Source organism: Vanellus vanellus, assembly GCF_965231255.1.
Source record: "Vanellus vanellus genome assembly, chromosome: 18".
Taxonomy (NCBI): Eukaryota; Metazoa; Chordata; class Aves; order Charadriiformes; family Charadriidae; genus Vanellus; species Vanellus vanellus.
The window spans coordinates 8384277-8400231 of NC_138923.1; the positions used below are offsets into that span (position 1 = coordinate 8384277).

The 15955-nt window shown below is 39.4% G+C and overlaps 1 protein-coding gene across 2 annotated transcripts in view; it reads right to left on the reverse strand.

Annotated features, from left to right (window-relative positions):
- The window catches only part of TSC1 (TSC complex subunit 1), a 28603-nt gene extending 13070 nt beyond the window's left edge, over positions 1-15533 (reverse strand). Inside the window, exons 1-9 of one of the 2 annotated variants that reach the window (XM_082492725.1) lie at positions 15448-15533; positions 8335-8397; positions 7082-7257; positions 6118-6221; positions 5328-5480; positions 3382-3526; positions 2187-2341; positions 1793-1866; positions 164-342 (exon numbers count right to left, since the gene is read on the reverse strand). In XM_082492725.1, coding sequence (XP_082348851.1) covers positions 164-342; positions 1793-1866; positions 2187-2341; positions 3382-3526; positions 5328-5480; positions 6118-6221; positions 7082-7187 — 916 coding nt within the window. In that variant the 5' untranslated portion in view covers positions 7188-7257; positions 8335-8397; positions 15448-15533. Of the gene's footprint in view, positions 1-163; positions 343-1792; positions 1867-2186; positions 2342-3381; positions 3527-5327; positions 5481-6117; positions 6222-7081; positions 7258-8334; positions 8398-15447 lie in introns of those variants that run through there. The other variant, XM_082492724.1, reaches the window with a different exon arrangement.
- Positions 15534-15955: the final 422 nt, after the last annotated feature.

The following is a 15955-nucleotide window of genomic DNA, read 5'->3' on the forward strand; positions in this document are numbered from 1 at the left end:
CATGAACATATATCTATATATTTGGGTTTTTTTAAACAATGTTTTATTTTCTGGTGCCTAAGAATCAGACTGTAAGTAGGATAAATTAGTAAGATGTCTTTTTGCTATAGGGCCAGTTTTCCTCCAATAATTGGGTATTCATTAGCTACCAGGCAGGTCTTACCGTAGCTGCTCTGTGTGTCAATGTAATAGCTGGCACTGGGGTCAGTTTGATGATGTTTTAAACTTGTGCAGAGTTTCCGAGACACAGAGTAATAGCCATCTTCATACGAGGCTTCTGCAGGGTCCAGGGAGATTTTGGCACATTCTATCACAACATCATGAGTTTCTAGTCTTTTCCACCTGCAGACAGTTTTTGGATCCAAAAGAGTAAGTTAGTCAATTATTGTTACAAACAAGAGTTCCTGGAGATATGAGGAATTGGCTTGTAGGATGGCTCATTTGTTCCAGACATTTTTGCACGCTCTCAGCCAAAACTGGAACAAGGCACCATACAGAAATTGCAACCAGATGACTTGTAAGAGGGGGTCTCAAAGAGGAGACAAACAGCTTTGACACAGAGATCCATAAAGGTCTGCCATGGAGCACTCTGGAAAGGAGGAACAGCATACGAAGACTTGGTTGATCCTGAGCTTCAGCAGCTGTAGAAATCAGCTCAACTAGACCGAGATGTTGGTAGTCAAAATTTAGACATGCCATCAGCGAGGGAATCTTACATTATTTAAGCAAACATCATCTGTAATGCCAGTTTCAGGTCTGTGTTTTTCCTCCCAAGTTTTGGGAATGTTTTTTATTATTACTACTTCCTTCATTCTGAAAACTTTTTCTCACTAAATTAAGCAGCCAGATTAGATATGCCCAATATTTCAGGGGACGGAAGTTCACTGTAAAGAAGACAAAGCGCATAAGGCTGTCTATTAATGGCTGAGTCGCTTTTGAATGCAAGATATTGTGTGCAAGATACCAAATCAGAAGGCTTCAACTGGTAGTTTTGTGCCAATTGTACTCCTTAGTGGTGCCACCCTCCCCCCTGTCTGGGAGAAGCCTGCAAAATTGAGCATTGTGATATTCAATAGGTTCCCATTTAGTAGTGTTTTCCTAGTGGCTCTGAAAAGCAGGGCAAGAGCACTACTGTGCAGCAACAAGAGTCAATTTCTCCTCTTCAGTGGCTGGGCCTGTGGAGACAAGAGAAAAGCAGCAAGTGGTGCTGCTGCAGGCAAATGAGCCTATTTCTAAAGAAACTAATACAGCTGATAATGTTAAGACATACCTGTTAAAAGAATTGATCTGTTAACTGAACCAATATCTAGGTACCAAAACAAGACATACTGAAGCCATTTTAAACACTTAAATCCCACCAAGTACTTCAACAAACAAAAAAAAAATGACCCAAACCTTAAGCCAATGAAGCAGTTCAGTGGTAGCTTCTCTTTATTCATTATAAGCAAATTCTTTTAGAACTTTATGAGGATGTTTGATCATTAAATCATAAAATTAAGACAAAGTCAACTGTTAAGTAGAAGACACATTCTATCCCAGACATAAAACGAATTTAGAACCCCAACATTGTTGTTAATGGTGTTTCACAACACTTTTTGCTTATTCATCCAGCTGTAAGCTTGGATGAAGAAAGACTGCAAGTTTACCTGGTGTACCTATGAATATGGGTGGCAAAACCCCACTGGCACACACTGCTGCTGACAGAAAAGGTTTTGCTGTAAGCCTTCTGAAATAACCCAGCTAAAAGCTCCTCATTTATAGCCTTTCCTAATAGCAGAGTGAACATATATACCTTCGTGGGTCCAGTTCATGGTCCTTAGATCCAGTCACTAATTCTGGATGAATTCGCACATGTTCCATCATTGGCTGGATGAGCAAGAAGAAATATACACATTATTGGTACAGCATCGTTTGATTGCACTAAACTACACAAAGCTGACGAGCAACCTACTGATCTCAATAGTTCAGAATGTTACATCTGACAGATAAAGTTAACACACATCATCACAGCTTCAAGAGGTGATCTTGCTCCCAACTGAGACCTCAGTCCTCCAATAGTCTGTTTTTATTCCACTTTATTGAGCAGCCCTCAGTTAAATGTGTAGTGTATTAAATTGGCAAATACCTGCCTTTATACAGCTATGAATTCCTTGTCTCAGATAATATAGACATGAGCAGCATTTTACCTTCACTACCTCTTCAAAGGTCTCCAAGTTTTCCTTCATACTGTAGTGAGAACGCAGAAAGGAGACAAAATTGCAAGGATACATTCCATAAAGACGATGAAAGAGAGCATAAACACTGGCATGAAGATGGACAAGATAAATCTCTGCCACGTGACCTGGAAAAAGGAGTTAGAACCTTTTTCATTACATTGGAGAAAAGAACAAAACTTCTAAGAATGCAAGCAAAGTACTTTTAAATTTGAAATGTTAAATGGAACAAGTCTTCCGAGACACAAATAGTCCCTAGAAAAAACCATGAAGCCTTCTGAGAGAATAGGCATCACTTACTCATTAGCTCACAGCAAAACCAAAAATTATGATATGGACCATTAATTCCAACCAGTATCCCATCATTCTCAAAGCACAGCATTTCTTATGCAAGTTAAAACCTGAAACCCCTCTAGATAGTGAGCCAGTTTGCAATACTGACTGAAAGATTAAGGCTAATGTTTGCTTCACTTCAAAGGTAAAAACTAAAAGCCTGTATCCATAAAAAGCAATCGCAACAGACTTTTTAGTCTTACTAACCATCTTCTAAATTCCAATCCTACTTGCAATGCAAAATGTCCCTCTAAATAGCATCTCTTATGTGCTTAACACAGCTTTTGTTCATAAAGCCATAAGACACATACATAGATAATGCTAGTGTTAGAAATCAGACACCTTACAACAAATTCAGCAAAACCAATTCATCAGAACCCATGCTATAACTGAGAAGAGTAGTTTACCAACACTTTCATGACTATTGATAGCTGCACATTAAGAGAAACTCTTACATGTTGCTTCTTCCCCCTCCCCATTCATACCTGGGAATCCAAAATTCCCAAATACTTGCTTCAAATGTCAGCATTTTCCCTTCTCTATCCACTAAGATCAACCTCTGCTTTTCGCTGTCATCAGGGTAGCATTTTGGTCCAGTAAAACTTCATGTAGTAGCAGCACCACATGGAAGAATCTTCTAAATTTTGCGCAAAGAAGCACTCGCCGATGCTAACTATCAAACAACAGAATAGCTTGTCGGCTTAATACCTCATTTTCTGCATTTAAATAACCTCAGACCATTAAGAGTCTGACAAAAGAATGTGCTCACCAGCTGCATAAGAGTCACAAGGATACTACTAAACCATAACTGCATGCAACAAAGTTGAAATCTCACCTGGATTCTGCAAGCACCAGGCTGAGAGACGCCCAAAGATACCAAAGAAATCATGAAGGTACTGTTTGCCAGACTGAGGAATCATTGGCAACATGGTTATTAGCACTAGGACACCTGTGGTGAGTACTACTACATCTGTGTCAGTCTGCAAGAAGGGAAAAAACCTGCATTAGTCAGTTAAAAGTGTTGAACTTAACTTTTTCCAAGGATGAAGTCAATACTGAATCATCGTCATGGAAAAAGTTCTCTACTTTGAAACAGTCCCTCTGAAACCTACCATAACTTAATGAACCAAGCTTGTCATCTCTTTCATCCAGAACAACTTTTCAGAAAAATTATTTGGGATTCTGCCTCTTGCTACTATTCTGTTGCTGCTTTTCTGTATAAAGACTTGACTTGGTTAAAGAGGGAACATAACCACAGTTCCACAATTGAGTAGAAGAAAAATTACTGTTATGTGAAGCATCTTATGTACTGCCTTCCCTCTTTCCCAAAGCTAAGAACACACAGCATTCAGAGCCTAAGAAGCTGCAAATCTGATCAGGTATTCAAGGATGTTGGACAATTAACACAAGGGTAAAAAGCTTTTCTAGTAAGCCTGGTTGACAACTCTGGCTGCTAAATATTTCATAAAGCAGTAATTCAAACAATAACTAGTATCTCATGGCTTACATAGAGAGAAAGGGATGTGGCAGTAAAAATCGTTAGCTAGATGAAAGAGTAATAGATAATCAGATTTTAGGACAGGACACAGAAAATGTTCAAAGTCTTTCCCAGTGGGTCTGTACTTGCTTTCCTAGCTTAATGAGCCTTCTCCTTGCCAGTTCCTCTGCTTTGTCAGGAGAGGGGTGTAAACAGCACAGGTAAGCCTGCGGCCAGGTGCTGGTCTTGCTATCTCCCAAGAGCCACTCAGGCTGATCAGACACACTCAGTGTTACGGATTTTTCTTCCTCTGTGTAATCTGTGGCCTCTATTCTCCCTATCAGACATAACCTTCCACAGCACATTTCGCATCCATCCCTATTGCTCCACACACATCCCTAGCACTTCCACATCTCTGTTCTACTCCCACCAGCTTTCTGACACACTTCACTCCTCTCTCAATCAAGTAAGACTCACACTGAAAAGGATAACAGAACTCGTCAGGCACGTCAGGAGTTCCAGTAACAGCACTTGTAGTTTCTTCTTTGGCAGTTACAATTTTGTTGTGTTCTTGTTTTGAAGAGCACCGGCACTTGACTACACCATGCATTTTAATGTGACTTAAATGACTAACATGAGTTCTTCACTATCATATTAAATAACCATATTACTGACAATGCATTCTAGGTCTCAAAACACTTTCCATTCTTTATTCACTGTTACAATACTGTACAGTATTATAACTGATAAATTTGCACGTAGAAAAAAAACAAAAACAAAAACAAAAACAAAGCATGGGGAAACAGCTACCTCCTTGTAATCCAGCATGTCTGTAGCTAAGAAGGGAAAGACTGCTAATTTCAAGGTAATTTCACCATGGAATAGTCTATTGCACAGCCCATCTATGCTGCAAGTACAGTATATTACCTTACATGCACAAATTCCAGAATGCACTAATGGGAAGTTATTGTATTTCTCATTAAATTCACATTCAAGATATCCACGAATTTCACTGATGGCCCTCTGTCTTTAACTTACTTTTAGAAAAGTTTTAGTAAACTTTTCTAACTCAAAGTTATACAATCACAGTGGCTTTTAGAAACATGATTGCAGTAATAACAGGATCAGCACAGAGTATTTCATTGATACAATTCCACTGTGGCTCAGTATTTTAATCAACATTTTCTCTCTTCTTACAGCTTAACTAAATGACATCAAAACAGAAAACAAATGCCTTGCATTACAAGTATGTATGATTACATCAGGTGTAAAAGTGTTTTATGGACAACACTGACAGTTCTTACCTTGAGACATTTAAGTAATGAAAGTAGGAGAGGTGCTTGAGAAAGCTTATGTTTCCAAGATGGTTGTCTTCTTATCACATGTCCGAGCAGAGAGAGAGTGGGTAAACGGGTAGCAGCTTTGCCCATATATTCATTAATTTTGTCCAGTAGATGCTGATAGAGGATTTCGCAGTGAGTGGCAGAAAAAGGTATTTATATCTAACTGGTATACATTCTTTTTTACCTATCTACATTCAGCAGTTTACCATTGCCAATTGTGCAAACTACGGGCATTTTACAAATATAAAGGATCCAAGAGCAGATAAAACCCAGCAATAAGTTTAAGTCTGATGGTAGCTAAATGCAAACTATTCAGTCCAGAAGCAGTCCTCTAACTTTAAAACCTTTATCATAAATAAATGGTCAGCCGAAGTAAAACAATTTGTAGTGCCATTCTCTCAATCTATTTAAAAATCCCTACTTGCTCTCAAAATAGCCTAAAAAAAAATATGGGTAACTCATCCAGCATTGAACAAGCAGCAGTAGCATTGCAAAGAGACAACATTAGTCCTCAGAAAACTTTCATTTATAGAGGTTCTTTGCTTAATTAGGCGAGTTTAAGCAACCCAAGAAACAGAGACTTTGAAAGTTTTTTTTAAAACTTAACTACTCTTACTACAGAAATACAACATCTCTACAACAAGGTAATTCTATACCATAATGGAAACGAAAGAGTTCTAGCAGATGCTACTTAAAGGCTGCTTCAATACTAGGCTAAAATCTGCCGTACTTAATGGGAAGATTTTTTTACCTTGTCATGAGGCTCTTGCAGTGTGGACAGTATATGCAGTGCCTGCTGAGAATTGGTTTCCAAGTAACAGTCCACCAGGTTGTTCACAAGCATAGGTCCACGGTCTATCAGTTTGTTTACAGCAAGAAAAAAAACCCCACACATTCTCAATAAACTAAAAATGAGGCATTTTTTACAGGCACATTGCACAACTTTTTAACAACTATTACACAATTTATAAAATAAACCAGTACTTAATGTTTACCAGACCTTTAGGGAAACGAGACCTCTCAACTACATTTTCTAGTTCCTAACTGTTCAAGCGATTGCATTCAGCTCAGGGAAAGTAACTAGTGTTTTAATAACTAACAATTACTGTCTAATCTTAAAAACCCAGAGGTAGCTGAATTGCAAGACTATTTTAGCCAGTATAGGTAAAGAGTTCAGGAGTAACTTTACATTTTCTCCCTTCAGCAGGTAAAGGAGAACACATTCAAGAATAAGGACACTGATAGTGCTCTCATTCTCTGAAAAGGTTCTATCAACATAAGGAATCCTTTAATAGCAGCAATTATTTTTTTCAAGAAAGTCTGGGTCTGCCGTTTTATTTGGGGTTGTTTTTGTTATTCAAATGAACAAAATCCAAACAATTTCCATAATGTGGATGACACCTAATTCTTTCTACATACACTTGACAAAGAAAATTCCATCTGCTCACAACTTGAGGTTATGCCCCAGGAAAGGCTAGTCATTTTATAATAGCCTTTTAACAATTATATAACAGACCTTCCAAGAGGCACGCCATTAAGCAAAATGGACTGAAGGAAGCCTCTATCCTTAGAGCAATTTCAAACCTAAATATCAAGAGTTTCTTTCAAGTTGCATTTGCAAAGACTGTGTTTGATAGAAAAAAACCAACACATTATTCTACCTTTGCTGGTGTAAAAGCAAAACCCTTCCTTGAATTACATAGAAGGATACATACCACAAATGAGATTATCTTTGACCGCAGCTGTTATATCTTCCAGGACACCCAGAATTGGAGAATCCAGCATTGAGAGGAGCTCACCAACATTTCCTTGCTGTGCCATGATGCACGTACTGACATGAATGTGGAGGTTAAAATTTCAGGAAGTTCCTCATTGGTGCCTCTCTACCAGACTAGGAGAGAAGAGAGAGCAGATAAATGAGCTTTCCTTTTTCCCTTTCCATTTTAAACGTCTCATCACTTCCCTATTTCTTTTCTGCACTATTGCCCATTTAACAAATTTTACACTGAAAGGATTGCTAGAGTTTACAGACCTGCAATAAAAAGATATAAGAGAAAAGTTTACAAAGAAGCCAACGAGTCACGAGCAGGGTTTTCTATATCTTTTTTAAAAAGACATTAATCTGTTTTGTGGAAGAACTCAGCTAGCATATACTGTCAGAGCATTCTGTTACAGTATTTTTTTAATTTGCTCTCCAGGTCAATTAACTAAGACTAAAGTTTTGAATAAAACTCTGTTCTTGCTTTCTTACAGCAACTCCTCCTCAACCAACCTTTCAAGTCCTTTGCACTGTGGTCTACACTCTGGAGAAAACATGCATCTCAAGATCCTTCTCCACTCCTCTGGCTAGATTAAAAATTCACTGCCCTTGGCTTTGCATTATTGCATACTAATAGATTTGTGCTTTAATACTTGCAACGTGGCCAAGCTGCAGCTGTTAGGAAACTCAGGGTTACTACAGCTGCTGCTCCTCAGCCACCCTGTACATACTCAATCACAAGCTTAGCAGCACAACACACCTTGTTTTCACATGCATAATTTGTGCATTATATATTAAAAACTCTGCAGTGCAAAAACTGTAGAGATTATTAAACGCAACAGCGAGCAGATAACATGACTGGTAAGCTTCACAGTACTAAGCAGGAGTAAATCTAAACCACTGCAGGCTTTTAAGATGGCTTCCTCCCGTGTACTAGCAAGGTACAGATTCACGTATCACATCTATCTACCTACCCACCTACCACAAAATGAATGAAGTTTTTCTTCATCCTTAAGAATCCTGGGCTGAACCTTTCCCAGTGGGAGAAGGAATTCGGCTTCACATCACACCTAATTTTATTAGCAAGGGTTTCTTCTTTCCTCCAACTTCCAGCTAGCACACATTTTTCACTTCCTCCACGGAAGACAAGACTGACATATACCAAGTTTACACCCAAGATTTTTTTTACTGCAATTGTGTATACAGCACCTGTTCTGTGGACGAGTCAAGCTTCTGTCTGCAATGCTGTCAGCCACACACCTTTCATGATCACTAATAGAGAAAAAGCACAAAGAGGTTAAAAAAAGGCCTTATTTCTTCCTTATCAAACCTTGTATATTCAGAACAGCATTGAGTTCTTTACTAAGAATAGCAGTTATGTACCTCCTGCGTGAGGAAAGTCAGCCCCTAGTTTGAGAAACACCAAAAGGTGTCGCACAGTTGCCCTTTCCAGAACTGTCCACAGGTCAAGCTGTGCAATTGCCTCCAACTAGATGGCTTTCACAAGATTGTCGTTTTGTACTGTGAACCTTCAACGGCTGCTAAAGATTTTTATTCATGGTAGGTAAATATTACATACGAAGTCGTCTTCTCTTATCCTACCAAATTCTGAACATAGAATAATTACTGTAACTGTTTAAGTCTTTAGATTCTAGTCAAAACATTGTTAGGCAGTAGCCAAGAACCATATATCAGGTCTCTATTTTAAATGATAATTCTGTAATTACTTATATACATATTACTTTCTTGAAAACTTATGTTTAACAATGTTACTGAACAGCAGGAGTTAACCTGTCTACCAATAAACTTTGTCATTTGCAACATATCAATCTGCAGTTGCAGAACTGCCCAAGGTCACTTTTATTAGGGCCACAAGACATCAGCTTACTTAATCTGGCACTGATTGCAAATTCAAAGGTGATAATATGGCACAACGCTCACAACAGGTATTTCATTAGCTTTACACTTTCTTGAAGTGTTCCAGTAATCACAGCTCCAGAACACACACACAAAAAAACAACCCAGTTTTTAATAATCATAGCTACATAGCTGAACAGTCCAAATAAAATTTCAGTTCATCTACAAGCAGCTAGCAGAGTCTGCTAATTGAAGTGTTTCAGATTTAAATGCTATTTCTTTTCACGATCAGACTTAAAACTGGCTGGTAGTGTAAGCAAGACTTTCAACTAAAGATAATAAAATAGAAACTTGGGGTGGGGGAAAAGAGCTGCTTTTTACTCAAACACAGAATAGATCTCTCCTCTCCAAAAGGATTAGGGCTGGGATTTGTTGTGGTTTGGGGTTCTGTTTTTTTTTAATTTTGTTTTTACTCTACATTGTGCAGATTTCCAAGCTTCAACTTCTTCATCAAAGAGCTTGCTGTTGAGAATGTTCAAAGAGTGACGCCATCTTTTCAAAAAGTTTAAAGCCACTCATCCATGCAACCTACGGAGTCAACCTTTCACCTTGTTACTTATTTTCAGGAGTCAACTGCTTTTTTAGTTTCTAGTAACCGGTGTAATAGTTAATTTACTAAATTACAGTTATACTGAGATATCCAGAATACATGCAGAACTGTATATGGGGAAGTAGTTTACTACAAGTAATCTATTCCTTTATTTCTGAGAACACTATCTTTGAGACCATAAAGGGCTTGTTAACATAGGTGCCTCAATTTTTATCAGGGTACGGTCACAGCTATGGTTAAGCAATAGATTCACCAGCTTCCTAAGCAACATGAATTAGTTGTTTAAAGTAATGTTAACAAAAGAGATGCATGACCACACCTCCAAAACAGCTGCAGGCAAAACCTGTTTTGAGAATTAAAGCAGTCTCTGCTTTTTTACCCCTTAAAGACCTTGTCAACTCTCTTTTCTTTGATTCCCCAACTCCACCAGAGTGAAAATAATGCTTTTATTTCTTATTTTCCTCTAGTAATACTATTATACTTGGACCAGATCTTCATCACGCTAGTAAAAACCTCAACAGCAGATTTCACTAATTCTGATATTGCCAGAGAAGAAACTATAGCATGGTGAAATCAAGAAACATGCATGTTTCTGGAAGTCAGGTTCAACAATACACTTGCAGACAGATGGGAAAAACACCGGTTTAAGTGTTCAGTAGGTAAGAGGATTTCAAACTTTATGCTATTGGCCTGACGGCATGCACAAACACTACACTCAGATAAAAACAAGGTTGATAACGCAAGCTTAGTTGCTGATAACTATACATGTAGGTAACTAATAATTTCCCAAGCTCCCTAAACTAACTGAAACAGATGGCTCAAGTGACCTTGTGCCAATAAATCCAGCAGAGTTTAAATGAACTTGTCCATCACACACTGAAGTACTTTACATAAAGCGGAGCAATCTCCACTGTAAAAGCCAGTATTCAAAATATTAATAAAAGTCTTTCAAACCACATCTAAAAATGGGACAATATTACACATAGGTACTTCACGAGGTGGGAAGTTTATCTGCTGAAGTTATGTAAACACCAGTATAATGTTGCCACCCTGCTATACACAAATAGTCATGTTTTTTAAAAAAAGCAAATCACAGCTTCCTCAAAGCAGGATCTCTTGTAAAGTCATTTGTGAGGAACAGATTTGAAATCCTAAGTAAGACTAAGGCTGAGATCTTCTAATCATATTGGGTCTGCGATGCCCAACACAAATGAATAAACCAGGAAATTCCAGCAATAGTCTTAAATCATGTCATACTTTTCTTAAGCAAAGACAGCTGAATAACTAGTTTACAGGCAACAGGCTTTTAACTCCAATCAGAAAACACTGCATTCTGGTAGATGAAGTACAGTTCCCAGGGCCCATGGTGTCAGTGTGATTTATGACCAGTCCCACCAGTAATTTGTTATTCGATTTTCAAATCTTGTAGATAAGGAACTCAGGACAGGCTGGGTTAAGGAACTTCCATTACCCTGTATAAAACAGCAAGATCATCCACTGAATGCCACAGTATTTTGTATCTGGGATTGATACAACATATGTGGTGAACAGGATCTCCCTTAAATCTTTACAGTACCATATCACAACCACATCTTTCTTCTCAAATACATAGTATACAAGATGACTTTCTTTAATGCTTCCATCCCCAGCTTTTGCAATCATTCCCCTATTAGAAGAATTTCCACATCCCTGCAGACATACTTGGAACTGACAGGATTAAAACAAAGTCAATAACTTTTCCATATGGTTTGAGTCACTGATTCTTCACTAACTTTTAAAATTAGTTTTATATAAAAGATCCAAGGCACTAGGTAATAAAGAGTGCAAAAAAAACCAGAACCCTGTTTAAACACCTTTTAACATGCAATGTTTTAATCTCACTAGAAGATACAACACCAATAGCAAACTTCTGATATTGGAGAGCTTTCATAAAGACAAATTTTAGTAAAAATTTTAAGTACCAATACAACTTTGGAGCCAGCTTACAGGAGAAGAAGGAGAAACCAACAAGTTAAGAGCCAATTAGTTTTAAAAAAAAATTTGAGTACCTAATTTAACCACAACACAATACAGTTAAGTTACAAACTCAAGACAAAAGGAAAAGACTATAAAAATATTAATTGGAAAAGGCTAAATAGGGAAACAGAGAGCAAAGTATTTCAAAAGATTATGACTTCTGTTAGTATTTCTGTCAAGAGAAGATGTTTTTCTGTTCAGTGTATTTTTATCTCAAGCCAAATGAAAAAGCAGCTGGTAGTGCCAGTTATGCTTCTCTGAGGGGTGGGGAGAAGGGGGACACACTCAATACAAACGCGGACTCCTCCCAGAACGTCCTCTGCATTTGCTGTAACAACATAGGAATTCAGACACCAGAAGCACTTATTCTGGGTGGTGGTGTGTGGGGGATAGACATCAGCATTTCACCCCTCTTCATTAACCATAAGTTAAATCTGGGACATGCCAATAAACGGTTATTCCTCCCCACCCCAAGAGAGAAGGGAGATTTCGACAACACAAGACCACTGCTGACAGCAATGAAGTGAAGCCAGACTTCAAGACTTATACTTTTCCGTATGATTTCTACTGCAGGTAAAGTCAGGTCCTCAGACACTGCTTTGGCAGAGGCCATGAATGAGGACAGGAATATTTTACAGCAATCATTGTTTTCAAAGAAAAAAAATCAGATTGACAACAAAACAGCCCTTCTCACTCAAATCTTTGAAATGTTTACCATGAAAGGATAAACCTCACTCTCCGCCATCTGAAATACAAAAATGGAAGATTTTTTTATGTTTCTTAACAATACTCAGTTTTATATTTTCTTCACAGGTAAACTAAACACTACTGTTCTAGAAGTGACATAAGCAATGAATGATAAGCGACAGTAGGGAGAAAAACCACTGGTGGCAATAGGAAAGTAAGCAGCTGATCATTCTCTTTTTCACCACCCAGAAATAATAACTCTAAACACTTTAAATCACAGTTCAAACTGATCATTACAATTGGCAGTACAATTAATTTAATTTATTTATTCATATTTAAAGAATGACAGGGTCTGGCTTCTTCTAGTAGTCCATATTTTTCTGATTATTTTAAGATCTGATACAATTCCTAAACTTGATAATTATTTATAGTTATAACTCAGTACTATATACATTCTCCTGTACTTTATCACAGGTGCTTAACTGATGCAGCAACAGGAAGATCACAAACACCCAATAACCCCAAACAAAGAGAGATAATCATATTCAGCAATTTTTAAAATTCTTTTGAAACTGTGCTGTGCTAATACACTATGCTAATTGCTACCCATCAAATTTCTGTCAGGGGGAAAATTGTTTAAAAGCAACGCATGCTGAAAAAAGCCCAAACATGGTAGGGCTGAAACTTAACCCTTTGACAGAGGCCATGCTAACAAGCCAAGTACTAACCTGAAAGGAAATTATTTCAATTCCTTACACACAACTGCACATATTAATAGCAAGCAAATAAATAAATAAGAACAAGCACTGTTTTTCTATGCCAGTTTAATTAACAGTACACAAGGAAAATAAGTTCAACTAAGGAATCTTTTTAAAACTATGAACAGGTAAACAGAGAGCTCTAGACTTTGCAGTAACGCAAGGAGTGAGACCTCCTAAATCTCTGCAGCAGGTTTTTTTAGCCACCAAGAGAAACCTTTAAACATATTCAAAGAGTTAGGCTGCAATTCAGTAAATCTTGAAACCACTGCAAACTACCTACTGTACTCAGTCGAGGCATTTTTAACTACTCCAAGAATTAAAGTAGGCATTACACAGAACAATACCACAGAATGTGTTACTTTTTAATTAAAAACAAAAAAGAAAAATACCCAGGAAAGTGACAGCACTTCACCACTGCAAGAACTTTGTTCTGTATCTTTATGTGCTACCCAAAGAAATGCTTATGCTAACAAAGTAAGTATTATTACTTGTTCTCTTTATGTTTATTAAACTGCATGAAAATACAGCAGCTACATACCAGACCAAGATCCTAAGCAGTATTCTTTCAAAAAATAGACATCTGTCTGCAACATGCCATAAAATCTGGTATCTTCCCCCCCAGCCATTTTAATTCACCACTAAAAAGTGCTTTGAGTATTTGATTTGCCTTACACACACACACGTGTGTGTGCGTGTGTGTTATAGGCTATTCAGTTCTTATAGAGACTGACTTTGGTAATCACATCACCAGCTTCTATAACGTGTTTGGCACTTGCAAGAATTTCAGGTATCGGTACAAGTCAACATCCCAGCAGTCCAGCTCTAAACAGGGCCAGCATTCATTTAAAACTACAAATCATTATTAAAGTCAAATGTTTGTTCAAACACCAAAATATCTGCAATTGGACAGTGTATCTCATGTGGGAACCCTGTTATAATGCTACTTTTTATCAGTCACCATAAAAGCAAATTCTCTAGCAACAAGGAGTTAAGGAGCCAGGCTTAAACACAGCCAAAGATAAAATCATTTTAATTAAACCTTATCTCATGACACATTAGATATTCTGACTATATTTTCATCTGAGTAAGTCCATGCAACTCCTCATAAAAGCAATTTAGTACTAGGTTGACTAGGCTGTTAAAAAACTCAAAAAAACCCAACCCAGAACAACCAAAAAAAACCCTGAAGAAGTGTTTTACCAAGCAAAGGATTTTAAGCTTATGATTTTATTTTATGCTTAAATGGGGCGTAGCTGTTTCTGATAAGCAAAGTACCTGATTGCTACTTAGCAAAGTCAAGCCAACTACAGACACAACTATGTATTCCCAATGCTGCACTAATTATTAAAACTTCCTGAGTTTCCAAAGATTCGGCTTCTAGTTGTTCATATATGTAAATTGACAAGGATTTTTTTCACCTAATGGGATCACTTCAGTAGCACTTCGATTATGATGGATTTCTAAAAACTTGCTACAGAAGTTAACATCAGGAAACTATAGGATCAGACCAGACAAAGAATTAAAACCTTCTGTATTAGCAACCACTGGAAAGTTCTCTGGAAACAGCAGTTCTGGAAACAGTTCCACACACAAAACTTGATCCCGGTTTCTGTGTTATTTCTGTGGGTTTTCAATCATATACTCCTTTAAGGCACGTTCTTTCTTTCACTTATTTCCTTGTAAAAGACTCATTAAATAAATAAAAAAAAAGCCAACAAGGAGAGAAGCACTGACTAAACTGATAAAACAATGATAAAAGCTGGATCCATAGCAAACAAAGGGTGAAAACTTCAGTGCTGCAGTCTTCCAAGTTCTTTGTGATAACAGGAAGCAAAATGTTTTCTTGTAGAAGTAAACAACATCCTGACTTCACATTAACCTACCCACGAGCAAGGAAATAAGAAAAGCCTTCCTCGTCAAGGGGACAGACTTTTAACAACTGATTTAATGCCTCACCCGGGACGAGGGAACCTCCGAGGCAAGTGACCGAGGCAGGGGAAGGCTGGAAATCGCTACTCAGCCTCTGAAACGGAGCTGCTGAATCTTTTTCGATGAATCCCCCGAAAAGAGGCGCCTTGACTGAAGGGGGGGGGGGGGGGGAGGGGGGGGAGAACTCCCCCCCTCCCTCCCCCCAGGCAGCCCCAGTAACGACCAAGGCCAACCTTGGCTGAGGGGAAGGAAAGGGGACGGAGGGGGGGGAACACCTCTCCCCCTGGCTTTACCCTCGCCTTCCCCATCCCCCCAGACCCTTCCCCCTCTCCTACCGCCTCCTCCCCGAGCCCTCTCCCTACATCCCCCCTTCTCCGTTCTCTGCCTCCTTCTCTCCGTGCCCCCCGTCTGCCCCCGCTCTCGCCCCGCTGAGGGAGGAAGGAGGAAACCCAATGCACTCACCTCTCCTTCTCCTCCCCTCAGCTGTTTACCACTCAGGGCTCCTCTAGCCCACAGGGCGCCGCCATCTTGGCCCTGCCTCCCCCTCCCCCTCCCATTCACAGGTCGATTCTCCCCTCGAATCCCTCCGCCGCACAAACTAGTCCCACCCCGCCGCCTCATTTACCCCCTCGCCCGACGCCCGCGCCGCTCCCTCACCGCCCCGCTCACCTCTTCCCCCTCAAGGGCCTTTCTCCCCCTGGGGGAGCAGGGGTGAGCTGGCGGCCGCCGCGCTCACCCTCTCTCCCGCGGCGGAGGTATCTGAGCGCGGGAGCGATGCGGTTGAGAAGAGGTCGCGTGATTCGAGAAGGTGGGGGCGGTGCCGCGAGGAGCCCCGGGCGGCGCGGACGTCACGCGGGGCGGGGCCGGGCGGCGGCCGGTAAACAAGGCCCGACCTGAGGGGACGGGGACGGCGCCGGTGGCGGCTGGTAGAGGCTCGGCTCGGGCCCATCCCAGCTCGGTCCTTGGTACC